Source organism: Euprymna scolopes, chromosome 8 (genome assembly GCF_053919585.1).
Source record: "Euprymna scolopes isolate OS-2025 chromosome 8, ASM5391958v1, whole genome shotgun sequence".
NCBI lineage: Eukaryota > Metazoa > Mollusca > Cephalopoda > Sepiida > Sepiolidae > Euprymna > Euprymna scolopes.
In genome coordinates, this window is record NC_136489.1 from 43,041,217 (window position 1) to 43,059,698 (window position 18,482).

Below are 18,482 nucleotides of genomic sequence, written 5' to 3' on the forward strand. Positions count from 1 at the left end.
TCGTGGCCAAAATGAAACCTGGCTTCCTGATGCCTGACAGTGGCAGCTAGCGGAAGCCACTGGATGTCATTTTCAGCACTGGGAGGTTAGGGTTACTGGCGATTAGTATTGGTTTGGGGAGATTACTGGTGGGTATTGTCAGGTAATGTTCGGCAATAGCTGCGTTTGCAACTGGTAGTCACAGTGTTGGCCCCCATTGGACTGCACTGAACTGAAATCATCAGTCTTCAACTGATGGTTACTTACATTTACTTGTGTTCACTGGTTGACACTGGCTGCCTTTTCAACTGTCATCTGTTCCTGGTGTTGACTGTCAACTATAAACAGTATCGGCCTCCATAGACTGATCCAAAATGAAGTTATTTGCCTTCAATGGAGAGCACTTTGACTGCTCTGAAATATTTCATAGCCTGTCTTCAATTTTTGTACACTGTCATCCATTGTATAGTACTATCATCCAGTGGTGGGTTGATCACTGACGGTTATGATGATGATTGTCAGTGATTTTTCAGGTAGTTACTATCATTTCTTGACAGAGGTGGGCACTGGTAGGAACTGACGGGCAAATTGCCTGTCTTCAATTGTTGGGCACTGTCATCCGCTAGTGGTCATTGCTCTGTTAAGTTAGCTACTGTCACTTCATAGCACTGGTAGACACTGGTGTTTCGTGTAAATTACTGCTGTTTTTAACTCGTAACTGCTATTTTGAGTTGGTTACTTGCAGTTATTGGCACTTACCCATGGTAACTGGTGGGCACTGACTGCTGTAACAACTGTCATTCACTTGCTGTAACCATCGCACAAAGGCGGCCAAGACCAATGTTGTACTTTGTTCCAAGCCTGAGCAAAGCTAGGAACACCTTTGTCTTATTTTTACACAATTCTGATCTGCTGTGTCAGTGTATATGTTTTTTTTGTACTTATGCAGAATACGAACCGTGTTATTTTTTAGCTATGATATTCAACCTAAATGTGACTTTATAAGGTATTGTTTGTAAATGAAAATGTTAGTTGGCAGTCTATATAGTTACAAAAAGCTGTCACTATTTTAGCATGGTCTGTATTTTGCATAAGTATGCATTTGTGAAGTAATAAACAATAACGACTAAGATATTGTTTTATTAAATTGTTAGGTGAAAATGCAGAATAGGTTTAAATCGCACAGTGTGTAAATAAAAGATGTTGTGTGACTAATTTTGTATCTACGTTTTTTAAATTATAAATTTACTAGCAGTTCAGCCTGGCTTTGCTCGAGCCCTATGTATTGTTCTAGTAATACACACGGACGAAAAAACGCTTTGGATAATCACAGATTTCAAGGTAGTTCTACTAAAATAGCCATATTTTTTAAACCAAAGCACTTCAAGTCTTCAAATTACTACTGTTTTGTTCGGAAATGAATATACTTTCAAATGAATTAATAAATATGAATTTACATTATATATTTTAAGAGTTTTGAGCAAATAAAGTGATAAAAATGTGAACGTCATAAAATGGCGTTTTCGGTAAGGTTTTGTAATGACCCCCCCTGTTTTCTAAAGGTCCGTACCGTGATTGTATGAAGAATTTCGTCATGAAATTTGGGAATCAATAAGAAGAGGTGTTAATCTTAATATTGTCAAGTGTCCGAAATATTTTTGACCATTTCTTTTTTTGTCGTGTTAAAAATAAGACTTTAATATGCCGAGTATCGAACATTTTGAAAAAAAAATTCTTCGGACACCCAGTAGTAAGTAAATCAATCTTTTTACTATCTTTATCAATTAAAAGTATTATTTTATGTTGAGTAGGACCACGGTAATTGATAATTTAAAAGGACCTACCCGAAAAAAAAATTGTTTCTATTTCTCTAATTTGGTCAAATGAAGTTAGTATTACTAGAAGCAGCAGCAGCAACAGCTCCAGCCTGTAGAATCAGCCATAGCACAGTGTATAAACAAACATGCGTTCTTTAATTTTTATTCAAGAACGAATTAAGAAAAACATGAAAATATGAATATAAATGTTCTTATGTTTAATTAGAGTTATTTTGTTATCAGAATAACATTAGTTTAGAACTATTCGGTTTTCAGAATGTATAATAACAACAATCCCAACCAATTCGGCATTATGAATCTGTTGCAATTTCTCACATTTTTCGTCAAATTTAAAAACATGGTTAAAAAAAACAAAATAAACTTTTGTAGATATATAGCTTGCATGCACTTTTATTCTTTAAATTAGTTTTGAACAGCGAATTAAAACAATGTTTTACTGCGAACAGCCACAAATGTTTTTTTTCAAAATCAAAATAAGTATCAAAATCTCGTTTATACATAGATTCGAAAAAGTTGTCAAAAAACAAATATATAACAAATAAATGTTATCAAAGGCAAGATAAGTTACTTTTCTACCTAACAGGATAATTTTCTAGTGTTTTTATTTAATGTAACATGTTTATTCAGCTCGAAAAACGTACAGTGTTTACCGATGTATTGGAAAATTAAAAATGGCGCCCGGCCCGACTCTCTTTGACACGGTAAGTTTGAGAAAAGGAGTTAAAAATTAAAAAAAAAAAAAACTATACAAAATACTGTTAAAAACTCACCGAATATATGTCAGCCTATGTCACGGTAACATATATTGAGCGAGTTTCTAGCAGTATTTTGTCTACTTTTTTATTTTTAACTCTTTTCCCCAAACTTACCGTTTCAAGAGAGTCGGGCGGCGGGCGCCATTTAAAATTTTCCAAAACATCGGTAAACACTGTTTTCAAGCTGAATAAACATGTTACATTAAATAAAAACACTAAAAAATTATCCAGTTAGGTAGAAAAGTAACTTGCTTTTGATAACATTTATTTGTTATATATTTGTTTTTTGACAACTTTTTCGAATCTATGTGTATAGTAATACAAACCCTCAAAATCTATATCAATATTCTTGAAATTTTAAAAGCAGTTAGAAAACACATCAAACTACAATTAGGAAGCTTTTTATTTCGTTAATTTTTTTTTCTACTTATTAAGCGAAAGATATTTTTACAACCTGCTCCAGCGTAGTATAAACGGCCTATGGAATTAACACCTTCAACCTCGAAAATAGAAATCAACAAATTTATGGAATTTTCTATGAAATTTCGCAACGCAGTTTCTTATTAAATTAAAACTAAATATATAATATAAAGCCAATAATTATAAACCGCTAACAGTAAATATGAGTGATGAACGCTCTCTTTGAAAAAAAGCTCTCTTAACTTCACCTCTAATCCAAATTATGTGTGGCAAGTCTCCTAAAACACTCTTTAACCCTAACAATAACACTAAGTTCGAGTGGCAAGCCCCCCCCCAACAAAATACCTCTGTAAGCCACATACAAGCATCTAAAACAAACAAACAAAAAATAGATTCTTCCTTAAAGAAAATACACATAAAAATAAATTGGTTAACTGTCCTAAAATGCTAGAATGGCCAGGAAATGGTGAATTATTTTACATTAAATTTTTGTGAAACTAACCGCTCCCCCCTCTAATATTGTTTTTGTTAGCTTTGTCTCTGTCAAGTTTTCAGTATGTTCACACATAATTTTCCTTAGCCCTACAATTAATTCAAAGTCCGAATGGCAACCCTCCACATATTCTCATTGCATAGAAACCCTCTTAAAACTACACATAATCATCTTAGAAAAAAAAAAAAGCATGCATATTTTCCCATAGAAAAAAAAACAGTTAACTGCCCTAAAATGCTAGAATGATCTGTAATAGGAAATTATTTTACATTAAATTCTAAAATAATTTGTTTATCTTTCATTAAAGTTTTTCATGGCATTTTATACATAATTTCCTAAAAAGGTAGAATCACGTTTTGGAGGGGTGGTCAGAAGGAGTTGAGTGGGGTTAAACAGAAGGTGTTAATCTACAATAATACCAAAGAAATATTGCAATATATTCATTTTTAAATGGTCTTATGTTTAGATTTAAGTTTTTTGTACATAAAGCACATTACAATTCAACTTTGAGTTCTCCAACTTCTTTTCTGTTTATGGATACATGGCATTTTTAAGGAATTGCTGCATATTTATGCACATTTACTGCAGATTATTTGGAAACCATAAACTTTGGGAGATTTTCAGTTGCATATTCTGATTCCTTGTACAAAAATACACTTATACAGTAAATTTCATTTTTTAGTCTTGTGTTTTAACAAAGATATGACATTTTTACTGAAAAAGTAGTGTAAAAAATGTGACGAAACGCATATGGTCTTAAAGAGGGGAAAATATCCAAACGTGTGAGGCACAAAAATAGCCATAACTTCCTTAATTTTAATCAGATTTTAAAAATTTAAAAAGATTCTTTCTTAGCTCATCAAGCTCTTTCTATGCATACCAATATTGAAATATTTGAAGCTATTTCAATTTTTTAATGTGTATAACTTGCCCTACGTGTGAATACACTTTGTGTAAGATTTCAAATGTTTAGATTAAAATTTGTCTGAGAAATTTTGTAGAGATCACAGAGGTCAATTTTTTAAACTCTGACCCCAATTTTGACCTCTTAAAATTTATTATTTTGGTCTGAAATTAAAATAAACAGTTTTACCATGTCCATCTAAAATTTTAAGTCTTTAGACCCAAAATTGGTGAAGGAGTTTGGTAGAATCTGCAAAAGTCAACTCTTTCACTTTTGACCTTTTGGAAGCCAAATTTTCGCTCCAAAACTGATTATAATGCTTGCTGCATGTCTGAATACCCATTATGTATAAATTTCAAATGTTTAGACCCAAAATTGGCTGAGTAGTTTGCTAGACACCACAAAGGTAAAATCTTTTGAACTTTGACCCCTTGGCAGCTCAAATTTTCAACCCAAACCGATTAAAAAGCATCCTCTATCTCTGAATACCCTTTATGTAAAATTTCAAATGTTTAGACCAGAAATTGGCTGAGTAATTTGGTAGAGATCACAAAGGTAAAATTTTTAAAAACTTTAACTCCAATTTTGACCTCTTAACATGTATTGTTTTATGCTCAAATCGAATTAAAGTTTGATCCATGTCCAAGTAACCTACATTTAAAATTTCAAGTGTTTAGACCCAAAATTGATGGAGGAGTTTTGTAGAGTTTTCAAAGGTCAAATCATTGAACTTTGACCCCTTGACAGCCAAATTTCTGGACTAAAACCAATTAAACAGATTTCCCCAAATCTCAATACTTTTTATGTTAAATCTCGAGTCACTAGACCAAAAATTGACAGTTATTTGGCAGGGAAATGTACACACACACACACACACTTTCTCTTTTATAGATATATAGGAATGTAAACAAAGAAGTTGAATTAAAAGTAGGAAAAATTAGAATAAGACTTTTCTGTTTTATTAAACTATTTGGAAGCGATACTGCAAAGCTATTTCTTTTTTCGGTAGGGTCAGTTTGTAAAAAGTGGATCCAGTTAGGTTAAGTTCTGTAAAAGCATCTCTCTCATTTTTTTTAACCTGTTCTGAAATACAAAATTTTAACTGGAATTTTCTATTTAAATGTAAACTCATTTTAATTGAAGGTTACATTGCTTAATATCTGGAAAACTACTTATTTGTGGAAAATTTAAATGCAATATTCGTTTTCAGCATACCTAAAACCCAGTAAAAGTTGTCATTTAAAAGGAAAATTTTAAGGTGGAAACCAGATAAAAAATTTACCAAAACTTATTTTTATATTTGCTTAAAAAAAGAAAAAGTTACACTTATACAGTGTTGCTCATTGGAACCTTAAAATTTGTCTGACGTTACTTCTGCCAAATGGCTTTGTCAACAAAGATGTGTGATTCTTAATGAAAACACTTATCACTTGAGCTTTGTAGATACTTTTGTAGCGAGGAGTTCTTTTTTCGGGGTGAAGGTGTTGGCTCCATGCCCAACCTTTCCAGAAGGTACATACAATGCCTAGCCTACCCAAATATTCACCCATCTTGTACTGGCTAGGCTCAACGTTGCTTAACTTCAGTGATCTGACAAGAACTGGTGTGTCAACGTGATTGTGCCATATACTTATTACAAGTCAATGGCTATAACTTTTGCTAGCGCTGTTGGATATGTCATCACTGATCTGGGAGAGATAACTATTTTACTGAGACATTAGTTTACAGTAAGCACCCACTTTTTGGCCACTAGCTCCCGATTTCATATTTTTATTTATTTTTTTTATTAGTTCCTGTGAAAAAAAAAAACTTGTTTTAATTTTTATTTAAAAAAAAACAACAACAAAAAAATGATATTTGGGCTGGACAATGAATTCTCTGGAAAAGTATGCAATGCAAATTGCGGAGTGAAATGTAATATTTATTAAACAATTTTGACAAAAGTTTTTAGTACGATTCTTTAATAAAAAAAAATACAAACAAACTTTTACTTATCTTTTTTCATTTAATATTTAGTTTTTTTTTTTGTTTTTTTTTGAACAGTTTAAAACTTTTTTCATTAACTTCTATTTAGAATCATTTTAATTTTTATTTAAAAGAAACAAACAAAAAAAGCTGATATTGAGACGTTTTTCCATGCAAACACTTTCATTTATCTGTTTTTATGTTTACTTTATTTTAAATTATTTAAATTTTAGATTCTTTAGGCATTTATTTTAGCTTCAAATCTTTTTCATTTTTTTATATGAGAATTTTGGACGCTAAAACCAACGCAAAACATTTAACATTACGAAAACATTCATTAAACAAGTTTGACGACTTTTTAATGAAACAAAGTTTATAAAATTAGGTGAAAGTGGAATACCTCTAAAAATCAACTTTTAAAAGGTAAGCCTTTAGTTGATCTGCTAGAGCACTTTTATCTAATGTATAAATTTTGTTTTATTAAAAAGCCGTTAAACTTCTTTAATAAATATTACATTTCACGCTTCAATTAGGATCGCATGTTTTCCAAAGAATTCATTGTTAAGCCCAAATATGAGCTTCTTTTTTGTCATTAATGTTTTTATAATGTGAAATGTTTTGCGTCTCAAATTGTAGTATGAAAAAGAATCATTAAAACTTTTGTGGTATTTCTGGATTGTATTCAAATTATTATTTCTTTTGAATAAAAATCAATTGTTTGGAAATGATTCCAACTTACAATGAAAAATACAAATAGCATTTGTAAAATGCCGGTACAAAAAGAAAAAAAGCAAAATGGATTTAGTTTTGCTTTTATTTGCATATTTCAAACGAAAAAATTATTGATTTAAAAAAAAAAAAAAACTTTCATGGCTTTGTTTTTATTTAATTAGGCATGCGCAAAATTTTTCAAACCAGAAGCTGGAGACCAGATACACGGTTTCAATGCCCAAGCAAGATGATTTGAGTTTTATAATATAACTAGTTGGACGCCCGGCATTGCCCAGTCATACAATACGCTTAAACATAATATTTTAATTTATGCAGATTGCATATACATTATTATAGAATCAATCCTCTATTGAATATTATATATTACAGGGAACAATTTGCCCGGTGGACTAATTTGCAAAAAAAAAATTTTTTTAAATAATACCACTGAGCTATACCTCCAGATGTCAATAATTCTGTTTTTTTTTGTTTTTGTTTTTTTTAGAAGAAATGATTTGCTAAAAGTTTATTATCTCCCTTACCAGTGTAACATATAAAAGTTCCTTTTTAAAAATTCTTCTTTTTTATATCTAGTAGAAAAAACTATTTTTAGGATCGGAATTTTTGATTTTTTGATACTTATCGGATGAATTTCTGTCCAAAACATCTAAAAACCAAAAAATTACCTCAGTAGTTTGGGAGCCTATAAGGAAGGAATTCACACATGCACACAAAGTGACTTTTATATAATAGTAGAGATAGATAGATATACGTGGGAAATAATATCTAGTCTAGCCACACTGAAGAGCTGTGATACAGCGAAGCAGTCTGCCTTTGGATTACATGTGTATATATATTTATTTCAACAAACATTATACATTTAGTTTGATCTTTTGGTGCTACCGGATCAGACTGTCTAAAGATACCAGTTTCCTGACCTAAAATGTACCAAATATTGTCGTGTTTTTCTTTTCCCTTTGCCAACTCTTACGTTCTGCAAAGCCAAAAGCAACAATTTTCCTCTACAAAACAACCAAATTAAATGCCATATTTGGATTTATAAAGAGTTTTAACAAAAAACTTTGTAAAAAAAAAAACTTTTTAAAAAAATTACTGGATTCGGCATTAAATATTCCGAAAAGGATTGACATGCCATAAAACAAAACAACCAAACCAAATCCATCGATAGCTTTGGTTTCACAGAAACACTGGAAACTCGGTCCACAAGGTTAAAGATACCAAATGTAAAGCTTTCTTCAGTTGATGTTTTAATGATGTGATGATTACATTTAGTGTACTTAGTTTTGTGGACTGTTTTTCCATGAAACCGGAGGTATCAATGGGAGATGAAACTGATGTATTGTGTCAATTGAAATGTAAAAAATATATAAATGCTCTTATATATATATATATATATATATATATATATAATTGAGCACTCTGGTTATATTTCCTGTACCAAAACAATAAATTACAGTGATATGAGATAAGGAGAAAGAAGCAACCTTAGTAGAAGTTAGTGTCTGCAATGATGCTAGGTTAAACAGAGCAGAGGAGAAAAAGATAACGCAATACCAAGGTTTTATGTACGACATGAAAAGAAACTGGAATCTTGGGAAGATCTGTCATTCCAGTAATTAAAGGAGCAACTATACTTATGAAAAAGGATTTCAAAAACTACCTGGTAAATATATCTGGTGAACCAAGTGCAAGAGAGATTCAGACAATTATACTTAAAGGGATGGTTATAATCTTAAAAAGATTTCTTGGTTGGAATGTATGAGATAGCAGGTGAATGTTTGGCATCTGGTAGAACAAAATGATGAGAAAACTAAAAAATTAGAAAAATATCTATCCCAATAGAACATTTTTTCTTTTACGCTCCCTTATAAATCCAAATGATACTAAAATTTATGTATAAAATTCTTTTTCCAATTTTGATATAAATCCATTACATGATTTTGATTTGAGAAAATGTCTAAATTTAAGGAGTCTTAAGAAATTTAAATTCAGGAAATCCTGCTTAATTGGTATCCAACGACTATGGATCAAATTTAATGCAAATCTGAAATATTTAAATTTTCATATGTGAAGTTGTATTCATATTATGCCCCCAATAACCCTTTAAGATATTTCAAAAACTGAAATTTTACAAATATTAATGGATTTCTAATACCTATTAAAATTTCACAAAATCTGAGGTATATGAATTTTCACGAAGGGCATCAACTCTCTTTTTGCTCCTTTTGCATAAAACTGAAGTACAGCCCACATTATAACCATTTACACTGAACAGTGTTCAAAATTCATAAGTTTAGGTATGAATCTTGTACATATAAATACATAAACAGCCCCTGCCCCATCATTACAATGTTGCATCCCTGTGCCTGTTTTGCAAGCGCTTTAATGGAATATGCTCAGACGAACTTTGCTGCACTTATGTCCCCTTAGCGTAAATACCTCTGACCAATCCAACAAGCAGAAAAATCATGCCCTTCATGCATCCAGATATTGGAAAGCTTTCTACTTTAATAACTTCTTTCTTTCAAACTACTTTTGGAATTATCTCCATGCTCCCTGTTTCTCTGGCTGTATGAACATGCAGAAATGTAAATCTAAAGCGACCAAACATCTCGCTGCACAACTTTCCATTGAGGATGCCCCTATGAGTCTGGCACCTAATTCACAGCAGTCCCTTACATCTAGGTCATAGTGTGTGGCTTGCTTGGATTGAAAATTAAAAAATATAAAAAAAAAAAAACAATACCTAACATGTAAATACAGTCACTGTTCACATACATGATTCAAAGAATCACTAGTTGTAAATGTAAATATTTAAATTTTGTTGAAATCAAAGAAAAAACTTTAGTTTTTAAAGTTTTTTTTTTTTTTAAATTTTTTTTTTTATTCAAACCTATTTCCATTTTAAAAATATTAGAATTATGGAGCCTACAAGATCAAATTCTAGTATATATGAAACTGTTTTTAACACTATTATGTAGTTAAAAACTAATAAATTGTTTTGGGCTTTGAAAATACTTTCCAATACTATTGATAATGTTTACCAATTTATTTTTTTTATTACTTTATAATCATGTTGACACACTGGTTCTCATTAAATGACCGAAGTTAACCAATGTTGAGCCTGATCAGGACCATTTGGGAATACCAGGCAACACCTCCCTGCAAAAAACTGTGAAATCTAATGTTGTCATCTCCCTTGACTGGAGACCGCTTGTGAATTTAATATTCTCTTGATGCTTCCTCCTTTGAAGGAAGCCTGTTCAACTCACCTAGGATAAATGCCCCATACATTAGGCTTGAATTTGTGTTTTAAGACATGACGTAAATTATAAAGCTGACACCATACCAGACAGACAAAATCTCTATTTATAATACTAGAATTATGAACTCAATGGGCTCAAATTCTAGTATATATTATATACTGAATTGTTTTTAACATCAATATGTAGTTAAAGCAAAATAAAATATTAGGTTTAATGAATAACACTATATTTTAAAACAAAATAAAAAGTTAATTCCCAGGTCTATTTCAATTACCGTGAAACTGCTCTCATTACTAAAGTCCCCAAATGCACATTTGAACTAAAGTCTTATATCTGAAGAAGGAAAGTTTTCCCGAAATATCATACAATACTGAACTCTCATCAAACCACACTGACGCTAGTAAGAACACAATACAATGTTAAAAGTATATATTAAAAAAAACATTGTATTAATAAGTTATATCTGCATAGCTCGTTTAACCGATATGCCTTAATTTGCTTCAGTTTGTGTCTCTCCGTTACACCTATGCATTGTCTTGCCTTCTTTAAACTATCTTTATATACACACTAGACTTCAAGCAAACTACATTAATATCTTATAAAATAAATTGTTTGGGAATTTAAAAATAATTTCCAATGATATTGATAATGTTTACCCATTCATTTATATATTTTTCATTATTGTTTATGTTTGAATTAATGTTTTAAGACTTATACATCCACGAAGTCATACCATTTTTAAGTTTTTTTTAATTTTTTATCAAGAACAAGCTTGTGCAAGTTATAATTTAATGAACAATTATATCCTTATATGCCAACATTGTAGGCTGAAACAATTGTATGCAATGTTGTAACCAATAAAAGAAAAATGTTCCAAAAATGAGTGTCTATCTTTATTAATGTGGTATCTTGAAGGAAATAGGTGTGTGTGTGTGTGTATATATATTTAGACATCGTTTTTTTTTTCTCTTAAGCATATTTCATTAAATAAAATAGATGTTGTTTTCTATTAATTCTGTTCTTTAATCCTTTCCAACTTCCAAATAACGGTGTTCACTTCTGACAGAAACTGGCTGATATAATTGCCAAATTTGTCCAATCCTTCTGAATTCATTGTCAAGGATAGATTAATCTAACTGGTTTTGAGCAATTTAGGATTGGAAAGTACTTGGATTTACAATCAGCCAGTTCTTACCAGAAGTAAATTTGGAAAGGATCAAAAACAGAATTAATAGACAAAAAACGTTTATTTTATTTATAGTATTTGGTATCTATCTCCTGAACCACAGGAGTCTGCAAACACACTCAGATAGCAACTACAAGTTTACAAATAGATAACATTTAAAAAAAAAATGTAGGTCTCACTCAGAACTGAGGATTATTTCTTACAAAGCACTTTTTTCCCAAAAGAAATGATCCCTCCAGGGAGTTAGTAAACTCCTTTCACCCACAATCCTGTGACCTGATATTGTGATGGTTGGGCAGGGGGGTATCTTATTTTAGCAGTGATGCAATTCGCCTCTTAAAATAGCTGTTCATGACCTGTTACTTGACTGCTGGTAAATATGAAACTTTTTTTTACTATCTACAGCCCCCCCCCCTCCTAACTTCTTCATCTTTTCAAGAACATCTTTTGCTTTATCTGTTAAACAATTCACTAATAATAATAATAATAATAATAATAATAATATCGCCCCCCCCTTTTTTTTACTGAAAATATTCTGCTTTTCACAAATTGTTTGATTTTAACAACTCATCTACCTACAACCACTGCTAACAGCCCCCCTACTCTCTATCTGTGCCTACCTAAACACAAATTTTATGAACAAAGTTTTTTTCCCCTAGAACTACATGCATACCTCGGGGCTGCTTTCCAGATGGTTGTTTTTAAGTCTAATGTAAACGATTTCTTGCTGAACTGTCCTCTTAATCAAAGTCTACCTATTCCACCACAACCCCTCATCAGTACAATGTTGTCTCCCCGACCTCTTGACACTCATTAACCCTTATCCTCAAGTGACATTCAGGTCTTGATAAGTGGTGACTACCGTGTCTTAAAAAAAAACAAAATTGTTGGACATAGAAACCCCTAAAAGCTAAATTTAAATTGACTATCTGTTAAACAGAATCATGAAACTTCACAGATGTAAATTTGGTAAGAATAGGGTAAAAGTCTAGAATGGTCTAGAATTGGATTTAAATAGCTTTCAATACATGGATTATTTTAAACTTTACTTTATCTAAATTTTTACTTTAACTGCACCTTTAAATTGATGACTTTTATAGGTTTTTTGAGTTTGCTGAAAATATCACTTTCAAATTTGGGGCAAACAAGTAATTTTCTAAATATTAAGACATTTTTTCTATTATTTGTATTAATGAATTTCAGTGGCCATCACCATTCTTAACATGTAGAAGGGGTGTTTTTAACACGCATGTGTATTAGTACTTGTTCGGTTGGGGAAAAAACATGGCCGCCAGTGAAAACCTAGTGGATTACATTGTGTAATAAAGGTCTTAATATCCAGAAAACTACCTGTCTGCCCTAAATTTAAATGTGATATTCGTTTTCACCATACCCGAAAATCAATAAAACTAGTCAATTTAATGGTGAATGCTGACTTGTAGTTAAAGTAAAAACATACCTTACTTTCACGGTCCTGGATATGACCCTAAACTATATCCAGTAGTGAGGCCCCAGCTTGCGGGCTTTGGGGAGTGTGGAGCCACCCTTAATTGCCATTGCTCCCAGGTCCACTCTGACCCGGAGTGGTAGTACCAGCTATGGGTTGAATAGAAACCGACTTGAAAACAACAAATATGTTCTACTAAAAAAATTTTCTTCAAAATCTTTGGATTCAGCATTAAATAACCTGAAAAGGGTTCATATGCCATAAAACAAAAACAACCAACCAACCAACTTACTTTCACATAAATTTAACATAAAATGATCACCCATTTCCAAACCAGATAACAATTTTTTTTAATCAATTTTCACCTCAAACAAGGCACGGTGCCACTTTGAAATACTGGGCTACTATCGGGGACATAAGTTGCAGGGGCATTATGAAGGGAGATGAGTAGCAAGATGTTTGTTCACATTACATTTGAACTTCTGCATGTCAGTACAGTTGGAAAAGCAGAATCCCAGAAGTTCTGGTGAAGAAACTATTGGAGTAGAAGGCTTTCTTACACCTAGGGATCTCTACTGTAAAGGGGTGGGACTTAGCTACTTGTCGGGTTTGTTGGGGCTAGTGTGTCGAGGGAGTACAAGTGCTTGTAGTTCGTCAGAGCATTCACCCTTAAAGTACTAGTAGAACAGGCAGAGGGATGCAACATTTCATCGGTGAGACAGAGGCTGAAGCCTAGATGACAGTTCAAGACCTATCAGGTTGGCGACTCTCTTTTGAATTCTGTCCAGGAGTGAGAGACAAGCAGCAGATGCACCAACCTAAATGTGACAACAGTACTCCATAAATGGGCAAATGGTGGCCTTATAATGGTACAGGATACTTTCAGGCGTAAGTAGTTTTCTAGCACGGTAGAGAGAGCCCACCTTCTTTGCAGCAGCCTTGGCAATGCTCTCAATGTATCTATTCTAGTTCATGTTCCCTGTAAACATTAAGCCGAGGAGTTTAAAGGAAGTACCCTTGGGTAATGTGTTCTTGGCCATTGCTATTGGTGGTAGAGAAGGTTTCTTGTAATTACTGAAGGAAACAAGCTTAGTCTTGGCAGCAGGATAGTTCTTTAAAAAATTATTTGATTCGGAAGTGGGTGATCATTTTAGGTTAAATTTATATGTAAAAGTGATCTGCCACTCTAAATTCTAAAAAATCGTTTGATTTCAATTATTTATAATTTTTCCACCATCACCACCACCCATAAAAAAGATTTTAACAAATCCAAAAATATATAATAAAACTGTACATGTCTACTATTTGTATTTTAAGCCTGAAATATTTTTGGATTTAAAACAAACCTTTCAAAAAAAAAAAATGATCACTAAAGTACAATGGAAAGATGTGAATTTGTTGTTTTTTTGAATTTTTATTAAATTAGTGATTCTTTATTTTTAGTTCTCCTACAACATGGAGCCGACCCAGCCATCAGGAATACTGATGGGAAAACTGCCTTGGATTTAGCTGATCAGTCTGCGAAAGCAGTTCTCACAGGTAAAGCACTTAATATTTCTTTGATTTACTCAATTATTTGATCTTTGCAAAAATCTTGCCAAGAACTCTTTCTGGCAGTAACTTTATACTTAAACATAAACTTATTATCTTGTGAGATTTTTAAAGTTGAACATTTTTTTTTTTTTTTTTTTTTTACATAGGCATCACCACATTATCAAGGCCAAGAGGCCACTCAAGGATAAGGGTTAAAGAGTGTACAGTAGAAATTGGACATTATAGTAATCATTAGTAATGAAAATTTGGTAAAGTTGATAACTTATATGGAACGGCTCATCAAGAACTTATTTACTTTAGACTTGAAGACAACCATATTGTAGTCAGCCGGAAAGCAGGAAAACGGGAGACAATTCCACAGGCGTGCAGTTCTAAGAAAAAAGCTTTGTTCATGGAATCTACGTTTAAGTTTAGGCACAGATAAAGAGTGGGAGGAATTATTGATAGTGTTTACAGCTAGACGAGTGTTTCTTGTGAAAGTTTTGCGAGGGGGGACCATAGATTGGAGCTCATTCGAACACTTTCCATGGAAATAACGATACATCAGACACAAACTCGCAACATCTCTTCTGTGAGATAAAGGTTGCAAGGAAGAGAAAAGGACATCTCCTACGAGGCTACGAAGTCTATTTTGAACTCTATCAAGGCAGGCCAAGTCCTTTCTAGCAGCTCCTGCCCAGATGTGACAACAGTATTCCATCCTTGGACGTACCTGGCTCTTATATAGATAGAGAATAGCATCAGCAGTGAGATATCTACTGGATCGATAGAAAGATCCCACCATTTTTCCAGCGGCCTTGGCAACAGATTTGATGTACGTGTTCCATTTAAGATCAGGAGTAATGGTCAAGCCAAGAAGTTTGTCAAAACTTGAGGCCTCCTGAAGACGAGAGCCATTCATTTCAATTGATGTCAGATGTGGATCAGAATGTTGATGATGTAAAGAGAGAAGCTTGGTTTTAGATGCATAAAAAGTAACCAGCCATTCTTTACCCTATTGTACTACGTGCTCAAGATCAGAGGAGAGAGAATTGGAGAGAACTTGGTCGTTTACTGTCTTAGATGTGCTACCATAAATGGTAGTGTCGTCAGCATAGATGTCTACAAATGATGTAAGGATGTGATTTGGAAGATCATTAATGTAGATCAGGAAAAGAGTTGGGCCCAGGATGGACCCCTGAGGGACACCGGCATTAATACTGTGAGCTTCAGATTTTTGCCCCTCAACTACTACTCTTATGAACCTATCAGAAAGAAATGATTTAATAATTGAGAAGACATTTCCAGCAATACCATAGCTAGAGATCTTATGAAGTAAACCTTTATGCCATACCCTATCAAAGGCCTTAGATATGTCAAGAGCAATTGCCCTAGAAAGGTTGCCTCCGTCGAGAGATTTGCTAATCCAATGAGATATAACTGTAAGCACATCTGCTGTAGATCTAGCAGAACGGAAACCATATTGAGTGTCATTAAGAAGGTTATTTTTGTTGAGATGGTTGATTACTTCTGTATTTAACACAGATTCCAGCAACTTACTCATGACGCACAGGAGACTTATTGGCCTGTACTGAGAGGGGGATGAGCGATCACCTGAATTCTTAAATACAGGGCATACTGATGGAATTTTCCAAGGAGATGGGAAACTATTCTCCTTAAGACAACATTTAAACAGTTTTGTAAGTATGGGCGCTAGTTCAGGTTGAAGTTTTTTGAGTACTATAATTGGAATACCGTCAGGGCCAGTTGCTTTACTGGAATCAAGGTTTTTGATTAGCTTGGCAACATCACGTACAGATATACGTATATCACATAGCGTGTTTTCTGATACAGGAGGAAATATTGGGGGTTGGCAGCCTTGATCGCAAAGGGTAGAATTAGCTGCGAAGTTCTTGACAAAGAGTTTGGCTTTGTCTGATGCTGACGAGATTACCTCAGGTCCATTGATAATAGTTGGGATGGAGCACACGCTTCTGTTCATGATTCTGTTTGCTATTTGCCAAAACTGGTGGGAACCAAGCCGCTGCTCAGCTACTTTGGACTTAACAGATTGAGCATACAACTCTCTTGCATTCTTTATTACTTTCTTACAATGGTTGCTGGCAGTCCTGAAAGCGGCTTTAGTTTTCATACATCTATTACGTTGGAAACAGTGGAAAAAGTGATTTCTGTGCGCAATGGCAGCAGCACATTCTGGAGAGAACCATGGCTGGCTGTTAGGTTTTTGCTGAAACTTTTTCGAGGGTATGAAACGGTCAATACCTACAATTAACCATTCCTTCAGGTCTAATACTATAGAGGACACATCCTTTTTAAACATGGAATGCAGAGGTAGATCAGATATAAATGTACGGAAGCTATCCCAATCAGCCTTAGTGTATCGATATACTGTACGATGGAGAGGTACGTCTGGGGACTTATTACATTTCATTTTTATCTTAATTGATACAACAGAGTGGTCGGAAGAGCCAAGAGGCGACAGAACAGAAACTGAACATAGTTCAGGGCAAGTTGTGAGAAAAAGGTCTAGTAGGCTCGCATACTGGCCATCATTGTCGGGCACACGAGTGGGTTCCTGAACAATCTGAGTGAGGTCATAGGCAATGGAGAAATCATGACAGAACCTTCCCTCATCATCGGTCTTGTTAGAGTGGGTCAACCATTCGACGTTGTGAACATTGAAGTCACCACATACGTGAATGTTAGCTGAAGGATAAGCAGATAAGACTTGGTCAATTTTCTTAGATATGCTTTGAAAGATAGTAACTCCGCTGTTATGGGGGCGATAGAGAGTAAATATAAATGCCATAGTGTGAGCTAAAGCAACCCGGAAGCACATATAGGGTAAGTTAGGATCTTCCCGGGAGATGTCCCTACCACATGGAAAGTTATCCCTAATATAGGCACAAATTCCATGCCCATGGCGATCTTGGGGGTCAGATTTAGAAGTTAAGTTAGAGTATCCTTTAATTGCGAACTCTTCTAGGGAAATAGCCTGTCCAATGCCAGTTTCACTTAAAAATAAAAGGTCTGGTTTAGTCTCCTGTAATTGGGTTTCAACCTCTGGAAGGTTAGAACGTAGACCCCTGATGTTGAAGAAGGAGACATGGTAGTAGGGGTCTATGTTGGAAGTTGGAAAACCGGGTTTAATCGTGTATTTTTTCTTGAAACTTGTCATGATGAATTTTTGGAATTTGTGGACTAGGTCATCAGATTTACTTAGAGCAGGACAGAGAGGGGAAACTAAGAGAGAAAAAGAAACGAAGAATTTTTTTTTTTTTTTCATTTGTAGCTAATGATAAGGTAAAGCCGTAACAATTACCCACTAGTATGGCATCGAGAGGTCCCACCAGAAGCTACTGCATGGTCCAGAATCCATTCACCAAATAGCAATACAGCAGCTCCAGTACTTTGCACCTGTTGATAGGACAGCCTCCTTGGTGGTTAATCCAAGGTTCGGGTCCCTGACTATCAGGCGGATAACGTCAGCCCAGACAAAACGTTTACCTCCAGCACCCTTACTAGTGACATGACTACAAGGATAGACATAGAAACAGAAAATTTCCGCCATCTCTGCCAACTGTTCACGCAAAATACTGCCAACCTAGAAAACAGCTTTTTCTTCTCCCTTTGTCAGAAAAATCACTCATTAAAAAATGAGGACTGAGGGACAAATAAGAAGAAGCGAGAGTAACAGGAGCTACCGATAACGCATCCACAATGCGTTTTCTACTCTCCATTAAAAAAAACAAAAAACTATTAAGTATTCTACTTAATAAAAGTCCAACGGACGTGTTTAAGGGAAAGTATGGTGATAGATTCCCCTCTCACGAACTAAGAATGAGTACAAATTCGTAATCTATTTTTGCAATCAACTTGGTAGATAAATAAACCTTTATGGACGAGAAAAAAAGCTAGCATTTAATAAAACAGAAATACATAA

General features: G+C 33.8%; 1 protein-coding gene across 1 annotated transcript in view; it reads left to right on the forward strand.

Annotated features, from left to right (window-relative positions):
- The window catches only part of LOC145283535 (poly [ADP-ribose] polymerase tankyrase-1-like), a 168,095-nt gene that overhangs the window by 45,772 nt on the left and 103,841 nt on the right, over positions 1-18,482 (forward strand). The window contains exon 3 of the mRNA XM_080132406.1: positions 14,429-14,524. Coding sequence (XP_079988532.1) covers positions 14,429-14,524 — 96 coding nt within the window. The remainder of the gene's footprint in view (positions 1-14,428; positions 14,525-18,482) is intronic.